A 25,244-nucleotide genomic window follows, 5' to 3' on the forward strand; every position below is an offset into this window, starting at 1 on the left:
TTTTTCGTGAACATGGATTATACAGTTTAATGCAGACCCAAGGCCAAACATTTTTAGGGGGTAGGTTTTACTTCCGGTACAGATTGTCTTCATGTAAGATCATAAAAATACAATACAAAGTGATGAACCCAAAATACATGCAGCAGCCCACATTAACACACATGCCTCCCAACGAGGGACAGTAGCAGCTAAAGCCAGTATCACTAGGGCTCATTATGGGAACCGAATCATCAGGTACAGGGAACTAGAACAGACTGAAGACAGGGAGCGTCACTCCTCAGCACTCAAGGCTGATTTGATTATTTCAATGACCAAAATAATCCCCGTGAGAAATCCAACATGACAGTGGATGGGGCTCACTATCCTATACTCACCCCCGATGTGCAAAGATTAGCAGTTTGAGCCATCTCTGCGAGTTATGGGAAACACTGCTGGAAATGAATGCTAGGGGAAGACCTGCTTTCAAACAACAATGGATACTCTGAAAGGACAGGCTAACATTTAACTTTCAAATCTGAAATTAACATGAAGTAGTGGGGCCTGGTGCAGGATGTGAGGACGTCTGAAGTGAGTTATAGAGTACAGCCTTGATTGCCCAGTGATATAACGCCAACAGTGCTCGAACTTAAAAACTCCTCAGGTTTTTAAGAGCACCCTAAAATTATGATACAGAATAGCAATCCTGAAACGACTTTGGTCAGCATGAGCTACCAATAAGCTGCACTGAAAGCCCGCTGGACGTGCAGGTGGAAGGCTCACGGCCCAAAGACCTCCGATTGCCCTTTGACCCCACTGTCCAATGAATCTAGAACATTTCTAGTAGGAAAGACATATCAAGGGCTTTTAATTATTGGGCAGTACTGAGACAAAGTGAAAAATTTTTAGGGCTACACGTTTATAATCTTTTAGGTATTTAGGGCTATTCCTTTATCCATTTTATTTTTAGCTGTTTCCAAAGTTATCAAATTAATATCTCTGAAAGAAAATAACAAATTACTATAGAGCTCAAAAGATGTACTCTAATAGGATTATTTTGTGAGAGCTGACTACAGAGTAGTCTGTTTGTTAGTCATAATACTGGGGCAGCAAGTTATCAAGGCACTTCAGAACTCTGGGAAATTCTTCTGTTCACATTAACAGGCAACTGGTAAACTTGGATCCTCAAAAAGTATGTACAGAAATATGTACACCCTTTAGCAGAAGAAAAAATTTCCTGCACTGACAGACTTTACTGGCCCTTTCAGGCACTAGAGAAACATCCATGTGCCAATAACATGAGCTAAGGAATGCAGCAGGTTGGTGCCCAACGTCTGCAGGTGCAGGGAGCTGACGCTCGCTTCCTCTGAACAAGCTTCAAAGAGCTGGTCCTGCAGGGCTGCCGACAGCTTCTGCTCTCATACACTATAAAACAGCATTGGGAATGTTTAACAAGTTTGTCCCTTATGCCTTGAACGACAGAAGAAGCCCATTACATGCTACATGCAGACATTTTTGCTTATTTTAGCATAACCTGATAACTGGTAATTTCCACTTTTCATTATCTTACTATGGGTGTGGGTGTTTCCTTTTTTTATAAAAGGTCCATTAACTTCATTTAAATGTTCCCATCCTTAGTAATTTCTAAGGGAAATTGTAAGTTTAGATTTTACAAACAAAAACAACTTGAAGGTATTAGCTGGTGTTTTATCCCTTCTTCAATGCAGTCTCAAAGGTGTTTTTGCTATTCATTTTCATAATTTTCTTATGTCACACACAAAAATAAGACTTCCCCTCTAAATGCAGAGTACAGGAGAAAATACACTGTATTTCAAACAAAAAATGTTTATGAAAGAACCCACCATCCAAAAAAACAAAAAAACTCCCACCCTATTAAATTGGGTGGGACCAATTGGGTTTTATAAATGAAAAAAATCCTTCTGCTTTATTTAGCATAATAAAACATATCATTGTACTGCGTTTGTGCTTGAACCTTACTTCTACTTAACCAAAAATTTCCCCCTTCCTCATAATTGTCCTGGTATTTATTATGTAAGGTTATGTCTATTTCTAGATTCTGAAATATCTGCATTTTAATGCTTGAACAACCCATTAAAACTGTTTTAAAAGCTGCCCCTATTCCATTTTCTGATTTAAAAAAGAAAAACAAAAAAAACAACAGTACAACATAGTGATCCAAATGGAAAAGTTAATATGTTGTAATATTTGTTTTTCAACATCAAAAGCAGCAGAGATACTATTATAATTTGCTTAAATCATAAATACTGAGATTGACATATGCATGTATAAATCACATGCAGGCTCAACAAGCTGAAAGCTCTCTATAAATACACAGACACATATATAAAGTGCAAAATAAGAATGATCAACCATGGGCTCTCTGGCGTTTTAGTACTCCCATTCATCGGATTTCAAGTCGAGATAGCTGAGAATATTCTGTGCAAGCTTCACTGCCTGTTTCCGGGCAGCCTTACACTTCTCCTCTCCCTGCGGGTCAACGGCGTCCAGGGCAAGCAGCTGCTTGGTGAGCAGCTCTTCCAGCCGGATGTAGTTCTTATCATTTCGACTGCCATCAAATGAGAGAACTTCCCCCTGGATCTCTGACAAGTTTCCCAGGACGTTCCAGACCGCTTTGTGTGAGGGGTGCTCCTCACAAACAAACAGCTTTCTTTTCTCAAGGGCTTCCTTCAAGTCGATGTAAGTGATGAGGGTCTGAACTTCAATCACCGCTCTTCTCCTGGCTTCCCGGATGCAGGGGTTTTTTTCAAGACTTACCTCATCCAACTGTCCAATCAAACCCTGCAGTTCTGTTTTGGAGCTCAGGTACAATTCTGAAGGATTCTGTGCTTGAAGAAGTTCGTTTTTTATTTCTCTCATTCTCTTGAGGACCTTTTCTATTTTTAAAATGGAATGATTCTGCCCCAGGTCAAACGCATGAGTGGTATCTGCTTCCTCTTCTAAATCCAAGTACCTCAATAACTGGTTGATATCTTCCACGACCTCCTTCCGGTAATTTCTGATTTCTGTGTGCCCGCACACGTCTAAAGCATCCAGATCAGCCATCAGCCCCGAGAGCACACAAGATAAGTGCTTGCAAGTCTCATTACTGTTCACTCCCATAAGAAGGGCAATCAGAGTGCCTCTGGCCTTGTTCACTTCACACATCACAGAGTTAATTTTGGCAACTGAGGGATGCGCGTCCTCAGAAAGCGGCAGGGAAGGCTGCTTTTTCATGCAGTCCTCGATAATCTCTTGCACTGCACAGATTTTGGTTAAAGTGTGATACCGTGCTTTCCGCAAGGAGATCTTGCCTCCAGTTTTAACGTGTGTCAGCCTCAAAATGACATCCTGGATGCCTTCTTCAAACTCATCAGTTACGCAGTTGCCTCCACTATAAAATGGCACAATCTTCTCTTTCACCAGGGACTGGGCTTCTTTAAAAATGTTCTGTATTTCGATCCGGTGTGGGTGGTTTGCATTCTGCTCCAACTCTTTGAGAAGATGCTCTGTTTCTTGTGCTGCCCTCTTCCTAGCTTGCTGAATATCTCCTTTTCCTTCAGTATCTACCGAGTCTATTTCAAAAAGTTGTTTTGTTAGAACCCTCTCCAGTTTCTTGTAATTCTTGTCGTCTGACAGACCACTGAAACCAATTACTTGCTGTTCTATGCTTTTTACCTCCTTTTGGATTTCCTGAAGCCTACTAATAGAAGGATGTTGGTTTCCCATCTCCATACTTTTGTTGTGTTCAGTTTCACAAGCACTAAAAGATGACAAACATAACTTATTACACCACAAAGCCTGCAGAATGGTAATCATATATTAATTCATTCTAAAAAGATATGCTTAAGAAATACATACGGCTTGTTATTGCGATCCCAAGGACAGTCACACTTGAGTGACTAATCAACTCCCTCTCCTGAAAATAACCTAAACATGGCAGTGATTGAGACCGGGGTTACTGCAGTGGGGAATATGAGCCGGAGCTCCGGGCCTGGGAAATTCAGAGTTTCCTCAGTCATCAAAGAAAACGGCATATGCCTTCATAAGTATGCCATGAGGTTGAACTATCAGCTTGGAGAAAGCACAAGTACCTTAGGTCTTAACACTGGAAGCTGCTTTTTGGCAAGAGTAGGGCACCTCTGTGGAATGTACAACAGCAGCTCTTCTAACCTTCCAGACGTCATGGGTACACTGAAGCACCCCGACCAGACCAAAGTGCTATGCCTAGTTTCAGAAAAAGGAACTAAACAAAAGGAGCTGAGCCACTGAAACCAACACCAGGGGTTCGCAGACACTCCCAAAAGTCCCCGCTTCTACTTCCTCTCCACCCTTTAAGCACTTGTGTAAAAATACCCTGTTTCTCGCCCCACCCTTTTCATACCTCACAAACCCTCCCTGCACAGGGATAAAATTCCACAGGGAAGGCGACTGGGTTATGTTAAAGGCACCACCTTGGGCTTCGGAGGCCTAGTACCCCCTAGGTCTTATCGTGCTCCTCTCCTCCTCCAAAACACACCCCACGAGAATGAGACAACTATGACCAATTCATTCACCAGCCTCCCGTTAAGGATCCAGAAGGGTTTAACGCATTTTTTTTTTTTTTTACGCTCTTTCACGGGAGGGGGATGGATGCTCAACCGAAACTAATCCCCTGTGGGTGGCCGAGCCCAGAACACGCCTCTGGAAGCCCAGAAGAGCAAGCTGCCTCGACTGTTTCCTCCCCTCTCGCCCAGCCCTCCCAGCACTTTACCCAGCAGCGGTCTAAGCTGGTTTGGTCTTGCCTTCCCGGGGGTGAAGTGGCCAGATAGAAGATCGGCCCTTTACGGGGTGCGGCACCGGAGCTGCGCCCCAAGCTGCATCTCTCTCCCCCTCCCGGCTAGGTCTGAACTGGGCAGCCGGTGAAGGGGCCGGCGGTGGCAGCGGCAGCTACTGGCTGCAGCGGCCGCTCCGGGCGTCTCGCCCGGGCTCCACGACGCGCCCGCCGATCTGACCTCACAATGGCCCGTGGGGGGAGGGGACGGCCGTGCTCGGCCGGGCAGAGGAGCCGGCGAGAAGGGAGGGAACTCGGGCCCGGCCGGCTGCGGGGAGCCCGGCTCCGAAACCAGGCCCGGCCGCGTCTGACCCGGAGCGGGGCGGCGCCCCGGGACAGGGGTCTTCCGCTGGCAGCCCGCGCCGAGGGGAGGCCGCGCACCCCCACCCACCCCGCGGAGGGCTCCCCCCTCGCTCACCTGCGCCGCCCGCGCCATCGCACGCTTTGCCGCCAACGCCCCGCAGTCCTGCCGTCGCCGGGCCCGGCAGCCCCGCCCCCGGGCCGAACACTCCCCGCCCTGGGAAAAAGTCCTCCGGCGTCCGCGCCGCACCTCGACCCTTGCTGAGCCCGCCGCTAGCCGCCTAGCGCAGTCCCCTGGAATGCCCGCGCCCGAGGAGCTGCCACCCGGGCGCGCTCGCGCCGTTCGGCCGCCCACGCAGCCTGTCACATGCCGGGCAAGCTCACGGTCGGCCGAGTCGTCCCCTCCCGCGGGCTTTGCGACCGTGCCGTAAGGCAGCCTCTCGCGCCGTCGCGACTCCGCTGTGCGTCGCGGGGGCCGCCGGACGGCACCCATGGCGGCCTTGCGACCCCGGAGGAGGGCTCTGCTTCGTCTCTGCCGCGCCTTCTCCAGCGGCGGCTGCCAGCTCGCCCCCGAGCGCGGCGGTGAGCGCAGGGATGCCGCGCCGAGCCGGGTGAGTGTGGTTCCCGGAGAGGTTGGGCCGGGAGTGACCGCGAGGGGCGACAGACCCGAGCCGCGCCCCTCAGGGACACACGTGGGCGCTCACCTGTGTTGCCGCACTGGCGGCCTCGGCTGAGCTACCCGGGAGCAGGGTCCCCGAGCTGGCCCGGGCCTGGCGCGGAGCAGCGTACGCGGCGTAGGGGGACGGGCGGGTGGAGAGTGGGGAGGCCCCGGAGTCGCGAAGTGTCCTGCGGCGGCGCCACCCTGGGGCTGTTGACAAAACTTCTGTTAAGTAGAGCAGAGTCAGCTAGGAAGTTTATACGTACCTTATTTCTTGTCGAGGATAATTAGCCTTTACATTTAAAGAGCTGTTGATAAGCACAGCGCGTGTGTGTGTGTGTTTTCGCGCGCGCTTGGCTTCGTTCAAATTATTAGTGCTTTTCGTCAAGTGATGACAAACTGTCGTCATATTTTGTAGGACTTCATGTTGAACGCTTTTTCTGGTTTGGAAACTGTGTGTGCATATATGCATTTTACTGACCAAAGATGCACGAAGATGAATATCTTTAGCAGCAAAGCGGCGAGCAGTTGTTATAAATTGCACTGCTTTGGGGAAGGATGTTTTGTTTGAGGGAGCCGTAGGCCTTCATTCCAACTGTCACATGAAAATATAGACTAACGGTGTGGAATAGGCTGCAAATAGAATATTTAAACGAAGCCTAAAAATACTGGACCTCCCTGGCGGTCCAGTGAGTAAGACTCCGCGCTTCCACTGCAGAGGATGCGGGTTCTATCCCTGGTCGGGGAAGTTCCGCATGCCGCGCGGTGCAGCCCGCCCCCCCCCCCGAAAAAAAAAGCATACAAAAACTAACGTTTCATTTGCCAACAGGCTAAGGAGCGAGGCTGGCAAGCATCCTTTAAACGATAATTAAAGAAGGATAAAAAGAGCCTATTAAGAATTCCAAAACGTGCCTGCCTGTAAATTTTCATTTATTTTGGTCTGTTGCTATTAGCATGCTTTTATAAATGCAGCTTTGAAGTTCTGTCTGGTTTACAGTTTAAACAGGGAGTTACCAGGGCAACTGGGCACCTAGACCCCAAGCCTCTGGCTCAGTTCCCTCATACAGTGGCCGCAGCCCTGACTTCTATTCCTAGAACATAGAAACCCACCAGCATCTCAGTGTTTGGGCAGAAAGATACTCAACAGGTATCTGAAAATGCTCTGGGAGGGCAAACAACATCAGCCAACAACTGCCCCCAGGGTGAGGACTTAGCCCGACTTCTTTTGTGAACAAGTGCTGGAAAAAAGAACAGCACCCACACAGGGCTTTCTCTGTTGACATACAGCCTTTTGTTAAAGTAAGTCTTACTGTGGGTCTGATCCTCGAGATGAGACCTCTCTGCCTTTTGCAATCCAAGTGACAAGGAAGCCGCTGCTGCGTAGCTGTTGGACTGTCTACACCTGTGAAGGCGATGACCCTGATGAGGCTGAAAGTGGAGCAGCTGACCCATGAGTCAGACCTTCCCCGTTCTAGCCTTGCGACTTGTGCTGCTGCTGTTGTTTTTTAGAATGTGTTCCCCATTACGCTAGGTTTTGGATGGGACGTGAAAGAACAGTTCTTTCCTCAGGGCAATTTGTGTTTCCTATGTGTTTGGCCCCATCTTTGTGTGCTTCCTGAGCACACAGCCGGTTCTCCATGTAATTAAATTCCTGCAGCAGAGAGAGATTGTTGTCTTTCAGGCTGTGATTTTAAATATTCTTTAAGGTCTTCTTAAAAGTCACAGGTCCTAAACCTTTTGTTTTATTTAAAGAGATATATTTTAATCCTGTATTTCTAGTTCACCCTATGTATTTTCTCATTCTTTGTTCTTCGCTTGCGTTAAGGAGACCTGCTTTTAGGACCTACACAATTTATTTCCCTCTCTAATCTCTGGCTACCAGTTTATTATTATTATTATTATTATTTTTTTTTTTTTTGGCCGTGCTGTACAGCTTGCAGGATGTTAGTTTCTTTTTTTTTTTTTTTTTTTTTAAATATCTGTTTCTTTTTTTTTTTTTTTAATGATTATTCTGTGTTTATTTTATTTATTTTATTAATGGCTGTGTTGGGTCTTCGTTTCTGTGCGAGGGCTTTCTCTAGTTGTGGCAAGCGGGGGCCACTCTTCATCACGGTGCGCGGGCCTCTCACTATCGCGGCCTCTCTTGTTGCGGAGCACAGGCTCCAGACGCGCAGGCTCAGTAATTGTGGCTCATGGGCCCAGCCGCTCCGCGGCATGTGGGATCTTCCCAGACCAGGGCTCGAACCCGTGTCCCCTGCATTGGCAGGCAGATTCTCAACCACTGCGCCACCAGGGAAGCCCAGGATGTTAGTTTCTTGACCAGGGATTAAACCTGGGCCCTCAGCAGTGAAAGCGCAGAGTCCTAACCACTGGACGGCCAGGGAATTCCCTGGCTACTGTTTTGTTTTTGTTTTTGTTTTTAAATTATTTATTTATTTCTGGCTGTGTTGGGTCTTTGTTGCTGCGCGTGGGCTTTCTCTAGTTGCAGCGAGCGGGGGCTACTCTTTGTTGCGGTGCGCGGGCTTCTCATTGTGGTGGCTTCTCTTGTTGTGGAGCACGGGCTCTAGGACTGCGGGCTTCAGTAATTGTGGCACATGGGCTCAGTAGTTGTGGCACACAGACTTAGTTGTTCCGCAGCATGTGGGATCATCCCAGACCAGGGCTCGAACCCGTGACCCCTGCATTGGCAGGCGGATTCTTAACCACTGTGCCACCAGGGAAGTCCAAACATCGGGATTCTTTTTTTTTTTTTTAATTTATTTATTTTTGGCTTCATTGGGTCTTCATTGCTGCGCGCGGGCTTTCTCTAGTTGCGGCGAGCGGGGGCTACTCTTGGTTGCAGTGCGTGGGCTTCTCATTGCGGTGGCTTCTCTTGTTGCAGAGCACAGGCTGTAGGCGCGCGGGCTTCAGTAGCTGGGGCTTGCGGGCTCTGGAGCTCAGGCTCAGTAGTTGTGGCTTAGTTGCTCCGTGGCATGTGAGATCTTCCCGGACCAGGGCTCCAACCTGTGTCCCCTGCGTTGGCAGGCAGGTTCTGAACCGCTGTGCCACCAGGGAATCCCCAAACATCAGGATTCTTAAGGGCAAGTCCAATAAGTTCACGAGTTAGGGAACCACGGTTATATTATATGCATTAATATTTGCTTATAGTCCTGAATTCCATTCACGTTTATACTGATAGTAAACATTTATGAAGCACTTGCATGCACTGTTCTGAAAACTTTACATATTTTAACTTATTTAAGCCTAAAATTCTGTCCAGAAGGTGCTTTTATCATCCCCATTTTACAGATGAGATTGAATAATTACTTTTCAATAATTACTTACTTTTACAGTAAGATTAAACAATTTCAAGATCATAATGCTTGCACGTAAGGAATATACGTGTTATAGTTCCTTTATCCAAAGGATAATGAATTAAAAATTTTCTTCTAGTAATTTCTAGATGAACAAAACAGAGAAACAGGCCCTCAGCATAGAGAGGTAGTATTCGCAGATAACAGATAATGGAACTACTGGTGTCACGTTTTGCTTACATTTTCATTAAGGAGAATGATCTCCAAAATCCCCAAGTTTAGATTTGGACTAAACCTCGTAGGAAGAAATTGAAACTCAGGATAAATGAGAAACTGGTGAGAGAGCTAGTCATTAAATTTTAAGGTTAACATGGATATTTCTAGTATTTAAAAGGCTTTCAGGGCTTCCCTGGTGGCGCAGTGGTTGAGAATCTGCCTGCCAATGCAGGGGACACGGGTTCGAGCCCTGGTCTGGGAAGATCCCACATGCCTCGGAGCAACTAGGCCCGTGAGCCACAATTACTGAGCCTACGTGTCTGGAGCCTGTGCTCCGCAACAAGAGAGGCCGCGATAATGAGAGGCCCGTGCACCGCGATGAAGAGTGGCCCCCACTTGCTGCAACTAGAGAAAGCCCTCGCACAGACACGAAGACCCAACACAGCCATAAATAATAAATAAATAAATAAAAATTTAAAAAAAAAAGGCTTTCAATAAATAGTTGGAAAACAAAGCTGGGGTGGGAGGACTTTAAAAACGATGCAATTTAACTCTATTTTCATAAAGGTGAGGAAATTGGGACCCAGAGATGTAAAGTGACTTGCCTGCTATCACACAGCAGAGTCAGGATTGAAATCAATGTTTTCCCACTCTCAGTCCAGTGTTCTAACGCTACCAAATGCTTTTTCTTCACCTATTGAAACAATTACATGATTTCCCCTTGTTCTGTTAATGTGGAGAATTACTTTGATATATTGATTTTCTTTTTTTGTTACTTATGGGAAATTTAAAACATGTACAAGGATAGAAGAATATAAAGAATTGCTGTGTATCCAGTACTCTGCTTCTACAGTTATCCACTCATGGCTGTTTATTTCATCCTTACCCCAATCCAGTCCCCCTTCCCAGATAATTTTATGCCAAATAGCAGACATCATATTTCATTTGTAAGTATTTCAGTATGTATCTTTAAAAGATACAGACTTAAATATATATACATATATGTGTGTGTGTATATATATATATAAAACAATACCATCGTCACACCTAAAAATATTAAAATTCCTTAATCCCAGCAAATTTCCAATGTTCAAATTTCTTCAGTTGTCTTAGAAATGTCATAAATGTTTTCTTTTACAATTTGCTTGTATCAGCATCCAAATAAGGTCTACACATTGCAACTGATTAATATTCTTTTAGTTTTCTTTCAATCTATAGGGTTTGCCTGTATCCCCTTCCTTTTTTTTTTTGAATTTTTGAATTTTTGTATTTTATTTATTTTTTATACAGCAGGTTCTTATTAGTTATCTGTTTTATACATATTAGTGTATATATGTCAATCCCAATCTCCCAATTCATCCCACCACCACCCCCCCACTTCCCCCCCTTGGTGTCCATACGTTTGTTCTCTACATCTGTGTATCTATTTCTGCCCTGCAAACCGGTTAATCTGTACCATTTTTCTAGGTTCCACATATATGCGTTAATATATGATATTTGTTTTTCTCTTTCTGACTTACTTTGTATGACAGTCTCTAGATCCAACCACGTCTCTACAAATGACCCAGTTTTGTTCCTTTTTATGGCTGAGTAATATTCCATTGAATATATGTACCACATCTTCTTTATCCATTCGTCTGTTGATGGGCATTTAGGTTGCTTCCATGTCCTGGCTATTGTAAATAGTGCTGCAATGAACATTGGGGTGCATGTGTCTTTTTGAATTATGGTTTTCTCTGGGTATATGCCCAGTAGTCGGATTGCTGGGTCATATGGTAATTCTATTTTTAGTTTTTTAAGGACCCTCCATACTGTTCTCCATAGTGGCTGTATCAATTTACATTCCTACCAACAGGGCAAGAGGGTTCCCTTTTCTCCACACCCTCTCCAGCATTTGTTGTTTTTAGATTTTCTGATGATGCCCATTCTAACTGGTGTGAGGTGATACCTCATTGTAGTTTTGATTTGCATTTCTCTAATAATTAGTGATGTTGAGCAGCTTTTCATGTGCTTCTTGGCCATCTGTATTGTCTTCTTTGGAGAAATGTCTGTTTAGGTCTTCTGCCCATTTTTGGTTTGGCTTGTTTGTTTTTTTAATATTGAGCTGCATGAGCTGTTTATATATTTTGGAGATTAATCCTTTGTCCATTGATTCGTTTGCAAATATTTTCTCCCATTCTGAGGGTTGACTTTTCGTCTTGTTTGTAGTTTCCTTTGCTTTGCAAAAGCTTTTAAGTTTCATTAGGTCCCATTTGTTTATTTTTGTTTTTATTTCCATTACTCTAGGAGGTGGATCAAAAAAGATCTTGCTGTGGTTTATGTCAAAGAGTATCCTTCCTATGTTTTCCTCTAAGAGTTTTATAGTGTCTGGTCTTACATTTAGGTCTGTAATCCATTTTGAGTTTATTTTTGTGTATGGTGTTAGGGAGTGTTCTAATTTCATTCTTCTACATGTAGCTGTGCAGTTTTCCCAGCACCACTTATTGAAGAGACTGTCTTTTCCCCATTGTATATCCTTGCCTCCTTTGTCATAGATTAGTTGACTATAGGTGCGTGGGTTTATCTCTGGGCTTTCTATCCTGTTCCATTTATCTATATTTCTGTTTTTGTGCCAGGACCATATTGTCTTCATTCCTGTAGCTTTGTAGTATAGTCTGAAGTCAGGGAGTCTGATTCCTCCAGCTCCTTTTTTTTCCCTCAAGACTGCTTTGACTATTCAGGGTCTTTTGTGTCTCCACACAAATTTTAAGACTTTTTTGTTCTAGTTCTGTAAAAAATGCCATTGGTAATTTGATAGGGATTGCATTGAATCTGTAGATTGCTTTGGGTAGTATAGTCATTTTCACAATATTGATTCTTCCAATCCAAGAACATGGTATATCTCTCCATCTCTTTGTGTCATCTTTGATTTCTTTCATCAGTGTCTTACAGTTTTCTGAGTACAGGTCTTTTACCTCCTTAGGTAGGTTTATTCCTAGGTATTTTATTCTTTTTATTGCAATGGTGAATGGGATTATTTCCTTAATTTCTCTTTCTGATCTTTTATTGTTAGTGTATAGGAATGCAAGAGATTTCTGTGCATTAATTTTGTATCCTGCAACTTTACCACATTCATTGATTAGCTCTAGTAGTTTTCTGGTGACACCTTTAGGATTCTCTATGTATAGTATCATGTCATCTGCAAACAGTGACAGTTGTACTTCTTCTTTTCCAATTTGTATTCCTTTTATTTCTTTTTCTTCTCTGATTGCCGTGGCTAGGACTTCCAAAACTATGTTGAATAAGAGTGGCGAGAGTGGACATCCTTGTCTTGTTCCTGATCTTAGAGGAAATGCTTTCAGTTTTTCACCATTGAGAATGATGTTTGCTGTGGGTTTGTCATATATGGCCTTTATTATGTTGAGGTAGGTTCCCTCTATGCCCACTTTCTGGAGAGTTTTTATCATAAATGGGTGTTGAATTTTGTCAAAAGTTTTTTTGCATCTATTGAGATGATCATATGTTTTTTTTTCTTTGTTAATATGGTGTACCACATTGATTGATTTGTGTATATTGAAGAATCCTTGCACCCCTGGGATAAATCCCACTTGATCATGGTGTATGATCTTTTTAATGTGTTGTTGGATTCTGTTTGCTAGTATTTTGTTGAGGATTTTTGCATCTATATTCATCAGTGATATTGGTCTGTAATTTTCTTTTTTTGTAGTATCTTTGTCTGGTTTTGGTATCAGGGTGATGGTGGCCTCACAGAATGAGTTTGGGAGTGTTCCTTCCTCTGCAATTTTTTGGAAGAGTTTGAGAAGGATGGGTGTTAGCTCTTCTCTAAATGTTTGATAGACTTCACCTGTGAAGCCATCTGGTCCTGGATTTTTGTTTGTTGGAAGATTTTTAATCACAGTTCAATTTCATTACTTGTGATTGGTCTGTTTATATTTTCTATTTCTTCCTGGTTTAGTCTTGGAAGATTATACCTTTCTAAGAATTTGTCCATTTCTTCCAGGTTGTCCATTTTATTGGCATAGAGTTGCTTGTAGTAGTCTCTTATGATGCTTTGTATTTCTGCGGTGTCCGTTGTAACTTCTCCTTTTTTTTTTTTTTTTTTTTTTGGCTATGTTGGGTCTTTGTTACTGCGTGCGGACTTTCTCTAGTTGTGGTGAACGGGGGCTACTCTTTGTTGCGGTGTGCAGGCTTCTCATTGTGGTGGCTGCTCTTGCTGCGGAGCACAGGCTCTAGGCGTGCAGGCTTCAGTAGTTGTGGCTCACGGGCTCAGTAGTTGTGGCTCGCAGGCTCAGTAGTTGTGGCTCATGGGCTCTAGAGCACAGGCTCAGTAGCTGTGGCTCACGGGCCTAGTTGCTCCGCGGCATGTGGTATCTTCCCGGACCAGGGCTCAAACCCGTGTCCCCTGCATTGGCAGGCAGATTCTGAACCACTGTGTCACCAGAGAAGCCCTAACTTCTTTTTCATTCCTAATTTTATTGATTTGAGTCCTCTCCCTCTTTTTCTTGATGAGTCTGGCTAAAGATTTATCAATTTTGTTTATCTTCGCAAAGAACCATCTTTTAGTTTTATTGATCTTTGCTACTGTTTTGTTTCTATTTCATATATTTTTGCTCTGATCTCTATGATTTCTTTCCTTCTACTAACTTTGGGTTTGGTTTGTTCTTCTTTCTCTAGTTCCGTTAGGTGTAAGGTTAGATTGTTTATTTGAGATTTTTCTTGTTTTTTGAGGTAGGGTTATATTGCTATTAACTTCCCTCTTAGAAGTGCTTTTGCTGCATCCCATAGGTTTTGGATCGTCGTGTTTTCCTTGTAATTTGTCTCTAGGTATTTTTTTATTTTCTCTTTGATTTCTTCAGCGATCTCTTGGTTATTTAGTAACGTATTGTTTAGCCTCCGTGTGTTTGTGTTTTTTACGTTTTTTCCCCTGTAATTGATTTCTAATCTCATAGCATTGTGGTCGGAAAAGATGCTTGGTATGATTTCAATTTTCTTAAATTTACCGAGGCTTGATTTGTGACCCCAAATGTGATCTATCCTGGAGAATGTTCCATGTGCACTTGAGAAGAAAGTGTAATCTGTTTTTGGATGGAATGTCCTATAAATATAAATTAAATCTCTCTGGTCTGTTGTGTCATTTAAAGCTTGGTTTCCTTATTAATTTTCTGTGTGGGTGATCTCTCCATTGGTGTAAGTGAGGTGTTAAAGTCCCCCACTATTATTGTGTTACTGTCGATTTCCTCTTTTATAGCTGTTAGCAGTTACCTTATGTATTGAGGTGCTCCTATGTTGGGTGCATATATATTTATAATTCTTATATCTTCTTCTTGGATTGATCCCTTGATCATTATGTAGTGTCCTTCCTTGTCTCTTGTAACATTCTTTATTTTAAAGTCTATTTTATCTGATATGAGTATAGCTACTCCAGTTTTCTTTTGATTTCCATTTGCATGGAATATCTTTTCCCATCCCCTCACTTTCAGTCTGTATGTGTCCCTAGGTCTGAAGTGTGTCTCTTGTAGACAGCATATATATGGGTCTTGTTTTTGTATCCATTCAGTAAGCCTGTGTCTTTTGGTTGGAGCATTTAATACATTCACGTTTAAGGTAATTATCCATATGTATGTTCCTATTATCATTTTCTTAATTGTTATGGGTTTGTTTTTGTAGGTCCTTTTCTTCTCTTGTGTTTCCCACTTAGAGAAGTTCCTTTAGCATTTGTTGTAGAGCTGGATTGGTGGTGCTGAATTCTCTTAGCTTTTGCTTGTCTGTAAAGCTTCTGATTTCTCTGTCAAATCTGAATAAAATCCTTGCCAGGTAGAGTAATCTTGGTTGTAGGTTCTTCCCTTTCATCACTTTAAATATATCATGCCACTCCCTTCTGGCTTGTGGAGTTTCTGCTGAGAAATCAGCTGTTAACCTTATGGGAGTTCCCTTGTATGTTATTTGTCATTTTTCCTTCGTTGCTTTCAGTGATTTTTCTTTGTCTTTAATTTTTGTCAATTTGATTATTCTGTGTGTCGGCGTGTTTCTCCTTGGGCTTATCCTGCCTGGGACTCTCTGCACTTCCTGGACTTGGCTGGCTATTTCCTTTCCCATGTTAGGGAAGTTTTCAACTATAATCTCTTCAAATATTTTCTCAGGTCCTTTCTCTGTCTCTTCTCCTTCTGGGACCCCTGTAATACAAATGTTGTTGTGTTTAATGTTGTCCCAAAGGTCTCTTAGGCTGTCTTCATTTCTTTTCATTCTTTTTTCTTTATTCTGTTCCGCAGCAGTGAATTCCACCATTCTGTCTTCCAGGTCACTTATCCGTTCTTCTGCCTCAGTTATTCTGCTATTGATTCTTTCTAGTGTATTTTTCATTTCAGTTATTGTATTGTTTATCTCTGTTTGTTAATTCTTCTAGCTGTTTGTTCTTTAATTCTTCTAGGTCTTTGTTAAACGCTTCTTGCATCTTCTCAATCTTTGCCTCCATTCATTTTCTGAGGTCCTGGATCATCTTCATGATCATTATTCTGAATTCTTTTTGGAAGGTTGCCTATCTCCACTTTGTTTAGTTGTTTTTTCTGGGGTTTTATCTTGTTCCTTCATTTGGTACAAAGTCCACTGCCTTTTCATTTTGTCTGTCTTTCTGTGAATGTGGTTTTCCTTCCACAGGCTGCAGAATTGTAGTTTTTCTTGCTTCTGCTGTCTGCCCTCTGGTGGATGAGGCTATCTAAGAGGCTTGTGCAAGCTTCCTGATGGGAGGGACTGGTGGTGGGTAGAGCTGGCTGTTGCTCTGGTGGGCAGAGCTCAGTAAAACTTTAATCCGCTTGTTTGCTGATGGGTAGGTCTGGGTTCCCTCCCTGTTGGTTGTTTGGCCTGAGGCGACCCAGCACTGGAGGCTACAGGCTCTTTGGTGAGGCTAATGGCAGACTCTGGGAGGGCTCACACCAGGGAGTACTTCCCAGAACTTCTGCTGCCAGTGTCCTTGTCCCACGGTGAGCCACAGCCACCCACCCCCGACTCCGCAGGTGACCCCACCAACACCAGCAAGTAGGTCTGGTTCAGTCTCCCCTGGGGTCACTGCTCCTTCCCCTGGGTCCTGATGCGCACACTACTTTGTGTGTGTCCTCCAAGAGTGGAGTCTCTCTTTCCCCTAGTCCTGTTGAAGTCCTGCAGTCAAATCCCGCTAGCCTTCAAAGTCTGATTCCCTAGGAATTCCTCCTCCCGTTGCCGGACCCCCAGGTTGGGAATCCTGACGTGGGGCTCAGAACCTTCACTCCAGTGGGTGGACTTCTGTGGTATAAGTGTTCTGCAGTTTGTGAGTCACCCACCCAGCACTTACAGGATTTGATTTTACTGTGATTGCGCCCCTCCTAGCATCTCATTGTGGCTTCTCCTTTGTCTTTGGATGTGGGGTATCTTTTTTGGTGAATTCCAGTGTCTCCCTGTCGATGATTGTTCAGCAGTTAGTTGTGATTCTGGTCCCCTTCCTTTTTTTAAAGCAATTTATCTGGGGCTGCTGAGGGGAGTGTATCCTTTGGAGTCTCACACAGTCTGGATTTTGCTGATTGCATTCCCATGGTGTAATTTAACATGTTCCTCTGACCTGTGTGTTTCCTGTAAACAGACAGCTGCGCTCTAGAGCCTTGACTTCATGTGGATTTGACTTTTTTATTTTTGAGAAGGCTACTTCACTGGTTATTGATTTTCTGATGTTAAACCAACCTTGCACTCCCAGTATAAACCCAGCTTGGTCCTGATGCAATGGCCCTTTTGTGTACTGCTGAATTTGGTGTGCTGATTTGTCTAGCATCCGTCTAGAATGAGAGGCTGGGGGCTCCAACCCTCCAGAAGGGAAAGGCTTTCAGTTCCCATCCCAGGAGGGTTAGGACTCTAGACCAGGAAACACGCCGAGAACACTGAATCTGGCCAACGTTTGTTCCTTTCATTGTTGCCCGTTGGTTTCCCCAGTGGCTGGCAGTGAAACTTTAACTCAGAGAGGAGCTTTGTGTTGTGTACGGGCACTTCTGGGAAGGAAGGCGCTGGAGAAAAAGGTCTCCCACTCCAAATCCTGGCTTCTAGAAGGACAGGCCCCAGGGTGGGAGTGTGCTGGCAAAGCTCTGGAGCCTGCTGAAAGGCAGAAGGGATGGAGCGCCAGGCTGGGCCTGCAGAGCTGAACAAGGAGAGGCCTGGTGTGGGGCTGCCCAGCCTGGCAGTTTACAGTTAAAGAGAAAAAACTGGAAGGTTCATCACCACCCCACCCCCCAGTAATGAAAACTCAGTGTGACCAGTAAGAACATGTGTGGTCCTCCGCGGAACTGTTAGGTCTAGCACGCCTTTCCACGCACACCCCTGCCACTCCAGGCCTCAGAAGCTGTGCACTGTATGCTTTTGCTGTAAGAACCATAAATTATGGTAATTACTCAAACCTCAAAGGGATTCTTTCTTTTCCTCCCCCAAGCCCCTTCTTCTCCCTTTTAAATAGCAGTTCTTGGGTGAACAAAGACAGAATATATGTTTATAGGGGAGAGTAGAAGGACCACTTCTGCCATAATTGAAGATACAGTCTCTCAAATTATAGTGGAAAACTGAGGATGATTGAAGGAGTTGGTTCACAGAGTTCACATATAAACTGTAAAGTAGTTTATAAGCAACAACTAAGAGATGCGTATGGGAAAGTAACTGAATACCCCAGCTCCTTGTTGAGCTTGCTTTGTTACGTGTGGGCAGCTGGGGTGGCTTCTTTAACATTTCCTGATAGGGAACCTGTAAGAATAGATGGGGTACAGTTCTGGAAGATAGTAAAGCAGGTAAACAGGTGCAGTTAGGGTGGAACCTGCCCCTTTGTCTCCTTGCTGCTGGCAGAGCTGACGTCTCCAAGGGGTGTTGCGCAGCCTCCCCAGCTTGGAGGAGGGGAAGGAACCCCATCGAGCAGCGGAAGTTCACAACAGGGGACCCAGGCTGGCTCCCTTTCTGTCTCCACTCGCTGCGTCCCTTTGTGTGAACCACCGTCCGTTTCTAAGACTATCCGGATATCACAGAGGCAAAGGCTGTGTGGGAAAAGTCCAGAAATATTTGCAGAAAAGTAGGGTTTTTTTCTTAAAAGCTTTTTTAAAAGAAAAGGAAAATGTGGTAACCATATATTATTCTTAGAATGATGGATAAAACATTAAAGATCTATGCATTACGGTCCTGCCTGTACTTTCTAAAAAGGATTTTTAAGTCAGTCTAGTATCAAGTCTGTATTTCAACCCTGATGGTGAGGAGCACAGTTTCAGGTCTTAGGTAGCAGATCAGGATGCCTTTCTGCTAGTGGGGCCCTATCACTTTCACACACGAAGGATGAGTTCAGTCCCTTCTTGGGGACTTGCTGGCCCTTCATTTAGAACTTTCCACTCTGGCTGTGCCTCTTACGGCTCAACTTTGCTTCCCAGTGACACCAAGAGAGACACTCTTTAGAAGAACCAGACAAAAGTAAAAATGGTCAGAGATAAAGATGTTTGAATCTGCGAGAAGAAACGAAATAGCCATGCTGAACTAGTCAGTAGGGTGTAGTAGTCCGGTGTGGAGTGTGAACTGGCCACACAGAGGTGACAGCTACGCCTAGGCTTCTCCCCACCTCCCCCTGTCCCTCTCCAGCAGCCGGTCAGCCTGGCTTTCCACTTGCCCTGCAGCTCTGACGTGTCCACCTGCGACAGTGCCTCCCCGTTCTTCCACCACGTGTGAGTCGTACTCCGGAACACTCAGCCACTCAACGTGCTCTGCTTCTCTGACTCTACAGCCTTTGAGAGTTTCCTGGAAAACCTAGGAACTCATCAAGAATTAGCAGTTACGTAAGGAACACTCTTGGCGGTGGTGGCGTCCGGCTCCCTCAGAACTTCTCAACATGCTGCTGCGAGTTATCGGTGATTGCCATATCTAGTTAAACTGTGCTGGGGACTTCCCTGGTGGTCCAGTGGCTAAGGCAACGCGCTCCCCGTGCAGGGGGCCCGGCTTCGATCCCTGGTCAGGGAACCAGATCTCTCACGCTGCAACTAAGAGCCAGCACAACCAAATAAATATTTTTAAAAATAATAAAAATAAATAAATAAATAGTACTAAAGGGTAACAAAATAAGCCACCCCGAAATAGGCCACTTTGGCATAAAGATTATTTTGAGCTAAAAGCACTTGAAAGACAGCAGGTGCAAGAAGGGCACTGTGACCTCCCCCTTGTCTTCCTTTAGGCAGGAGATAAACCTCTCACGTGAAAGCTGCCCTTCCTAAATCAGGAGCAAAACTGTGTTCTTATCACCAGAGAGTGAAAGAGATCTGTGCAAACGGACCTTGGTAAAGTAGCTCTCACCTTCCTTTAGTCTCCCCATAGATTTTAGTCCCTCTTCCACAGTGGCTGCTTTTTGTTCAGCCTGGTATATAGGCAGTTGGGCCTATCTGCTTCTTGGGGTCTTCATTTTCCTATGGGTGCTCCCATGTGTACATAAAAAAATCTATATGGTTTTCTTTTGTTAAAATGTTTTATGTTAGTTTGACTCTCAGGCTCGTTTAGAGACTCTCAGAGAGGAGAGGGAGAGTTTGCCTCCCTTACTAAAAGTTGGATTATAATTATCTCTGCTTCTGAGGTTATTTGCATCTATTTCTACTATACCTATGTGGCAGAAGTAACCTATAATGGCATTTCTGCACATCTCTTCCCAGTTCCTCGTTCAGTAACATCACATTGCTAGCTTGAAGTTGTCCGTGGTGGAAGTCATTGCACTATGGAAACTGGCAAATTCTCCAGATCAGGGCTTGACTTACTGTTTTGTTGATTGTCCAGACTTAGGAAAGTGAAGGATAAAATGTTAGTTAGTACACTTGACCCTTGAACAATGCGTATTTGAACTTCGCGGATCCACTTACGCTCAGATTTTTTTCTGTAGTACTGTACGCGCTCAGGTTGGTTCCGTCTGCAGATGTGGCACCTCTGATGCGGAGGGCCGACTGTAAAGTTGTACGCAGAGTTTTGACTGTATGGAGGGTCGGCACCCCTGACCCCTGCATTGTTTGAGGGTCAACTGTAATGTGGATTAAATTAAGAAGTATATCTTGGGACTTCCCTGATGGTCAAGTGGTTAAGACTCCACGCTCCCAATGCAGGGGCCTGGGTTCGATCCCTGGTCAGGGAACTAGATCCCGTGTGCCGCAACTAAGACCTGGCACAGCCAAATAAATAAATAAATACTAAAAAAAAAAAAAAAAGAAGTACTGTATCTTGTTGGTTGACATCATATTGTGAATAAACCAAATTGAGAAAATGTTCTTCCAGTATTTGAAAGCCGTTATCCATTTCACCAAAGAAATCATTTGTGGACTTCCCTGGTGGCGCAGTAGCCCCCACTCGCCACAACTAGAGAAAGCCCGCGTGCAGCAACGGAGACCCAACGCAGCCAAAAATAAATAAATTAATTAATTAATTAATTACAAAAACAATAATTTGTGTCCTTGACAAACAGGTGAGGTCAGTAGGTCTTGTTCACCCTACTTCTTCTTTTTTTTTTTTTTTTTGATTTTTGGCTGCGTTGGGTCTTCGTTGCTGTGCGCGGGCTTTCTGAGCGGGGGCTACTCTTTGTTGTGGTGTGTGGGCTTCTCATTTCGGTGACTTCTCTTGTTGCGGAGCACGGGCTCTAGGCGTGCGGGCTTCAGTAGTTGTGGCTCGCGGGCTCAGTAGTTGTGGCTCACAGGCTCTAGAGCACAGGCTCAGTAGTTGTGGCACGTGGGCTCTAGAGCCCAGGCTCAGTAGTTGTGGCTCACGGGCTTAGTTGCTCTGTGGCATGTGGGATCTTCCCGGAACAGGGTCGAACCCGTGTCCCCTGCTTTGGCAGGCCGATTCTTAACCACTGCGCCACCAGGGAAGTCCTCTATCAATCTTTTTTTTCCCCACTCAAATGCTGTATTCTTTTACCTAATCTGTCAAGGGTCCTTAAAATTTTGAAATTTTTTTTAAAAGATACTTTTCTAGAAATGTTTTGAGAGTCTGAGGGAATCATATGTACTTTTCAGCATTTCCTGCTCATTCACTTATTCTAGACTCAAAATAATTTTCTAAATAGTAAGCATTCTTTTTTAAAAATTTTTATTTATTTATTTATTTATTTTGGCTGCGCTGGGTCTTTGTTGCGGCTCTCGGGCTCCTCTGGTTGTGGCACTTAGTTGGGGTGTGTGGAATCTTAGTTCCAGGGATTGAACCTGGGATCGAACCCAGGCCCCCTGCATTGGGAGCGTGGAGTCTTAACCACTGGACCACCAGGGAAGTCCCAAAATAGTAAGCATTCTAATGCTGAGCTGAACATGCCACAGATTTTTTTTTTTTTTTTTTAATAATTTTTATTTTTATTTATTTATGGCTGTGTTGGGTCTTCGTTTCTGTGCGAGGGCTTTCTCTAGTTGTGGCAAGCGGGGGCCAGTCTTCATCGCGGTGCGCGGGCCTCTCACTATCGCGGCCTCTCTTGTTGCGGAGCACAGGCTCCAGGCGCGCAGGCTCAGTAATTGCGGCTCACGGGCCCAGTTGCTCTGCGGTATGTGGGATCTTCCCAGACCAGGGCACGAACCCGTGTCTCCTGCATTGGCAGGCAGATTCTCAACCACTGCGCCACCAGGGAAGCCCATGCCACAGATTTTTAATAGAATATTATAAATGCCAGTGTTGTCCTAAAGGCAGAGCTATAATGTGTTGTAACTCAGTAACTCTGTGTTCTCAGATGTAAGGAAAAGCTCTTTGCATGAGTGGATGTCCCTGCGTATTTTGTAATATAACTTGACCTGCTGAACTCTGAGCGGTGATGGCAGAGCTGATGTAACCTCCTCAGGTGTTCTCTGTGGTCTGAACAATCCACGCTAGGTGGCCACATCAAGCTTTGTAACCCACTTCCCGACCAAACCCACTGCTATCCTTGTCATGTTTTAAATTCTTCCTAGTTTTAGATTGCCTGGGAACTTAGAAGATTTAGGAAGGTCGTAGCATCCAAGACAAGGAGAGGGCCGACGGGTAGTGCTGCATTTAGCAGTCTCCTTCGGTTAATGCCAAGTTCTTGGGATGCTTGGTGTAGGTTGGTGGTGCTTAGTGGCAGCCGTCAAAGCGAAAGCTAACTGACTGTGTTTCCTAAAGAGTGACTTGGTTTCCTTTCTCAGTCTACGCTTGGTTCTTTACTCTAATTGTCCAGGGTTGAGTCCAGGGACCAGAAGATGGTCAGACCCCCACTAGGGAGAGGAATGCTGAGGATTGTGCACCAAGCTGAGCTTCTGCCTGGCCTCTCCTTTCCTCCCATGGTGCTCCTGCCAGGTGAGCCATCGCAAAACACACAGCTGCACCTGGTTATCTGCATTAATCTGTGAAATTATTAGCTATTAAAGCTACGTTTTTCAAATGAAATTATCAGTAAGCTGCTTATTGATAGAAAAAGAGCTACTTTATCTTAAATTTTGCAAACCCTGCATCTCTATTTTTAGTTCCTTGGAAGTTGCAGCTTATAATGGTGATAGTGAAGTAGTGAAATATCCTAAACGAAGGGCCTTCTAAATGCAAAAGAACTGTTAATTATGTTCAATATAGTAATTTTTTATCTTTGTAAGTTTTACCACTCTTAATTTTTATTGAGGTGTAATTTATATATAGTAAAATGAGTGCACCCATTTCGAGTTTGATGAGTTGTGACAAATGTGTAAATCTGTGCAATCACCACCCCAGTAAGATCAGAACATCACTCCAATCCCCCCCACCCCTCACTCTGGGCTACCACTGATCTGATTACTTTTTCTAGAATGTCACATAAGTGGAATCACATAGAACGTCCTCTTTTGTGCCTGGCTCTTTCGCTCTGTATGTTGTTTTGAGATCTGTCCATGTTCCACCTGTCAGTAGCTCACTCCTCTCCGCTGCTGAGTAGTTTTCTAGTTGTTTCTGGAGGGAGGTCTGGCAGGAGGCACTCCGATGTTCCGGAGGTAGAAGTCGTGCTCAGTAGAGCTTTTGCTTTTTTAAAATTGGAGGACAGTTAATTTACAGTGTTGTGTTAGCTTTGGGTGTACAGCAAAGTGATTTAGTTATACATTTTCCATTATAGGTAGAGCTTGCTTTTTTAAAAATAGGGTATAAGAGATTTCCAAACTGAATATTATTTCCCCCCATGGATTATGGTTACACTGATCTTTTAACAGACAAATGAACAGTTAGTCTTTTGATTACTCAGCTGATCTCTTTATTTTAATACCAGGTTTATTGAAGTCCAGTTCACATACAGTAAAATTCACTCCTGGCAGACATGTACACCACAATTCAAGATATCGATCACTTTCACCACCCCAGAAAATTCCTTTGTAGTCACCCCCTTCCTCCACCCCAGCACCTGTCTTTTCCAGGATGTCTTGGGAACAGAATCATCCAGTGTGCAGCCTCTTTGGTGTGGCCTCTTCAGCCTCGTGCCTTTGAGATTCATCTGTGTTACCTGTAGGCTCCTCTGTTGTCGAGTAGTGTCCGTCACGTGTATGTGCCATGCTGTGTCTTTCTGTTCATCAGTGGAAGGGTATTTCGGCTAATTCCAGATTTTTTTAAAAAATTAATTAATTTATTTATTTATGGCTGTGTTGGGTCTTCGTTTCTGTGCGAGGGCTTTCTCTAGTTGCGGCGAGCGGGGGCCACTCTTCATCGCGGTGCGCGGGCCTCTCACTATCGCGGCCTCTCTTGTTGCAGAGCACAGGCTCCAGACGCGCAGGCTCAGTAGTTGTGGCTCACAGGCCTAGTTGCTCCGCGGCATGTGGGATCTTCCCAGACCAGGGCTCGAACCCGTGTCCCCTGCATTGGCAGGCAGATTCTCAACCACTGCGCCACCAGGGAAGCCCTAATTCCAGATTTTGGCAGTTAATACATAAAGCCACTTTAAACAGTCATATCCAGGTTTTTGTGCAAACATGTGTACTCATGCATCTTGGATAAATAACCTGGGAAGGGGTTGCTGGGTTGCTGGGTGTGTTTAATTTTATAATGGACTGCTGACTTTTTTCCCAAGTGATTGTACCATTTTGCATTGCCATGAGCAATATTTAAGAACTTGATTGTTTTACGTCCTTGACAGCACTTGTTTTGGCAGATTTTTTTTTTTAGCCATATTAATAGTTGTATAGTGATATCTCATTGTGGTTTTGATTTGCGTTTCCCTAATGACTAATGATGTTGAGCATTTTTTATGTGCTTTTATTTGTCATCTATATATCTTCTTCGGAAACTTTTATTTAAATATTTTGCCCATTTTTAAATTGGGTTGTCTGTTTTCTCTTTTTCTTTTAAAATTTATTTATTTTTATTTATTTATTTTTGGCTGTGCTGGGTCTTCGTTTCTGTGCGAGGGCTTTCTCTAGTTGACGCGAGTGGGGGCCACTCTTCATCGCGGTGCGCGGGCCTCTCACTATCGCGGCCTCTCTTGTTGCGGAGCACAGGCTCCAGACGCGCAGGCTCAGTAGTTGTGGCTCACGGGCCCAGTCGCCCTGCGGCATGTGGGATCTTCCCAGACCAGGGCTCGAACCCGTGTCCCCTGCATTGGCAGGCGGATTCCTAACCACTGCGCTACCAGGGAAGCCCTGTTTTCTTATTATGGAGTTTTGAGAAGTCTTTATATATTCTAGAAACAAGTCTTTTTACAGATTTGCATGTATTTTCCCCCAGTCTGTGGCTTGTCTTTTCATTTTCTTAATAGTGTCTTTAGGAGAACAGAAGATTTTAACTTTGGTGAAGTCCAGTTCATCTATTTCTTATTTTGTGGATTGTGCTTTTGGTGTTGTACGTAAGAAATCTTTGCCTAATCCAAGCTTGTAGAATTTTTACTGTGTTTTAGAAGTTTTATAGTTTTAGATTTTACATTTTACATCTTTGATCCATTTTGCGTTAATTTTTGTATATGATGCAAAGCACAGGTTGACATTGTTTTTTCGCCTTAGGATGTTGAATTATTCCAGCACCATTG

At 44.3% G+C, this 25,244-nt stretch overlaps 2 protein-coding genes across 6 annotated transcripts in view; one reads left to right on the top strand and one right to left on the bottom strand.

The window, feature by feature from the left end:
• On the bottom strand, positions 1-5,357 carry BAG5 (BAG cochaperone 5). Of its 2 annotated transcripts, none has more exons than XM_057542355.1 (2): positions 5,226-5,357; positions 1-3,757 (listed from the first exon to the last, which is right to left on the bottom strand). In XM_057542355.1, exon 2 carries the CDS (start codon positions 3,727-3,729, stop codon positions 2,386-2,388), a length of 1,344 nt encoding a protein of 447 aa, XP_057398338.1. In that variant the 5' UTR covers positions 3,730-3,757; positions 5,226-5,357; the 3' UTR covers positions 1-2,385. The 2 variants fall into 2 exon arrangements, with proteins under 2 accessions (XP_057398338.1, XP_007176274.1); XM_007176212.3 differs by lacking the exon at positions 5,226-5,357 and adding an exon at positions 3,856-5,162.
• A 229-nt stretch (positions 5,358-5,586) lies between these two features.
• LOC103004869 (cytochrome c oxidase assembly factor 8) overlaps positions 5,587-25,244 on the top strand; it is a 32,848-nt gene continuing 13,190 nt past the window's right edge. For all 4 annotated transcript variants that reach the window (XM_007176216.2, XM_007176215.2, XM_057542361.1 and 1 more), the window contains exon 1: positions 5,587-5,718. In XM_007176216.2, the coding sequence (XP_007176278.2) occupies positions 5,599-5,718 (120 nt within the window). In that variant the 5' untranslated portion in view covers positions 5,587-5,598. The remainder of the gene's footprint in view (positions 5,719-25,244) is intronic.

The sequence above is a fragment of the Balaenoptera acutorostrata genome, chromosome 3, assembly GCF_949987535.1.
Source record: "Balaenoptera acutorostrata chromosome 3, mBalAcu1.1, whole genome shotgun sequence".
NCBI lineage: Eukaryota > Metazoa > Chordata > Mammalia > Artiodactyla > Balaenopteridae > Balaenoptera > Balaenoptera acutorostrata.

What these genes read in the sequence shown, in the direction of transcription:
- BAG5 (XM_057542355.1), bottom strand. Translation starts at nt 3,729, where the DNA reads ATGGAGATGGGAAACCAACATCCTTCTATTAGTAGGCTTCAGGAAATC.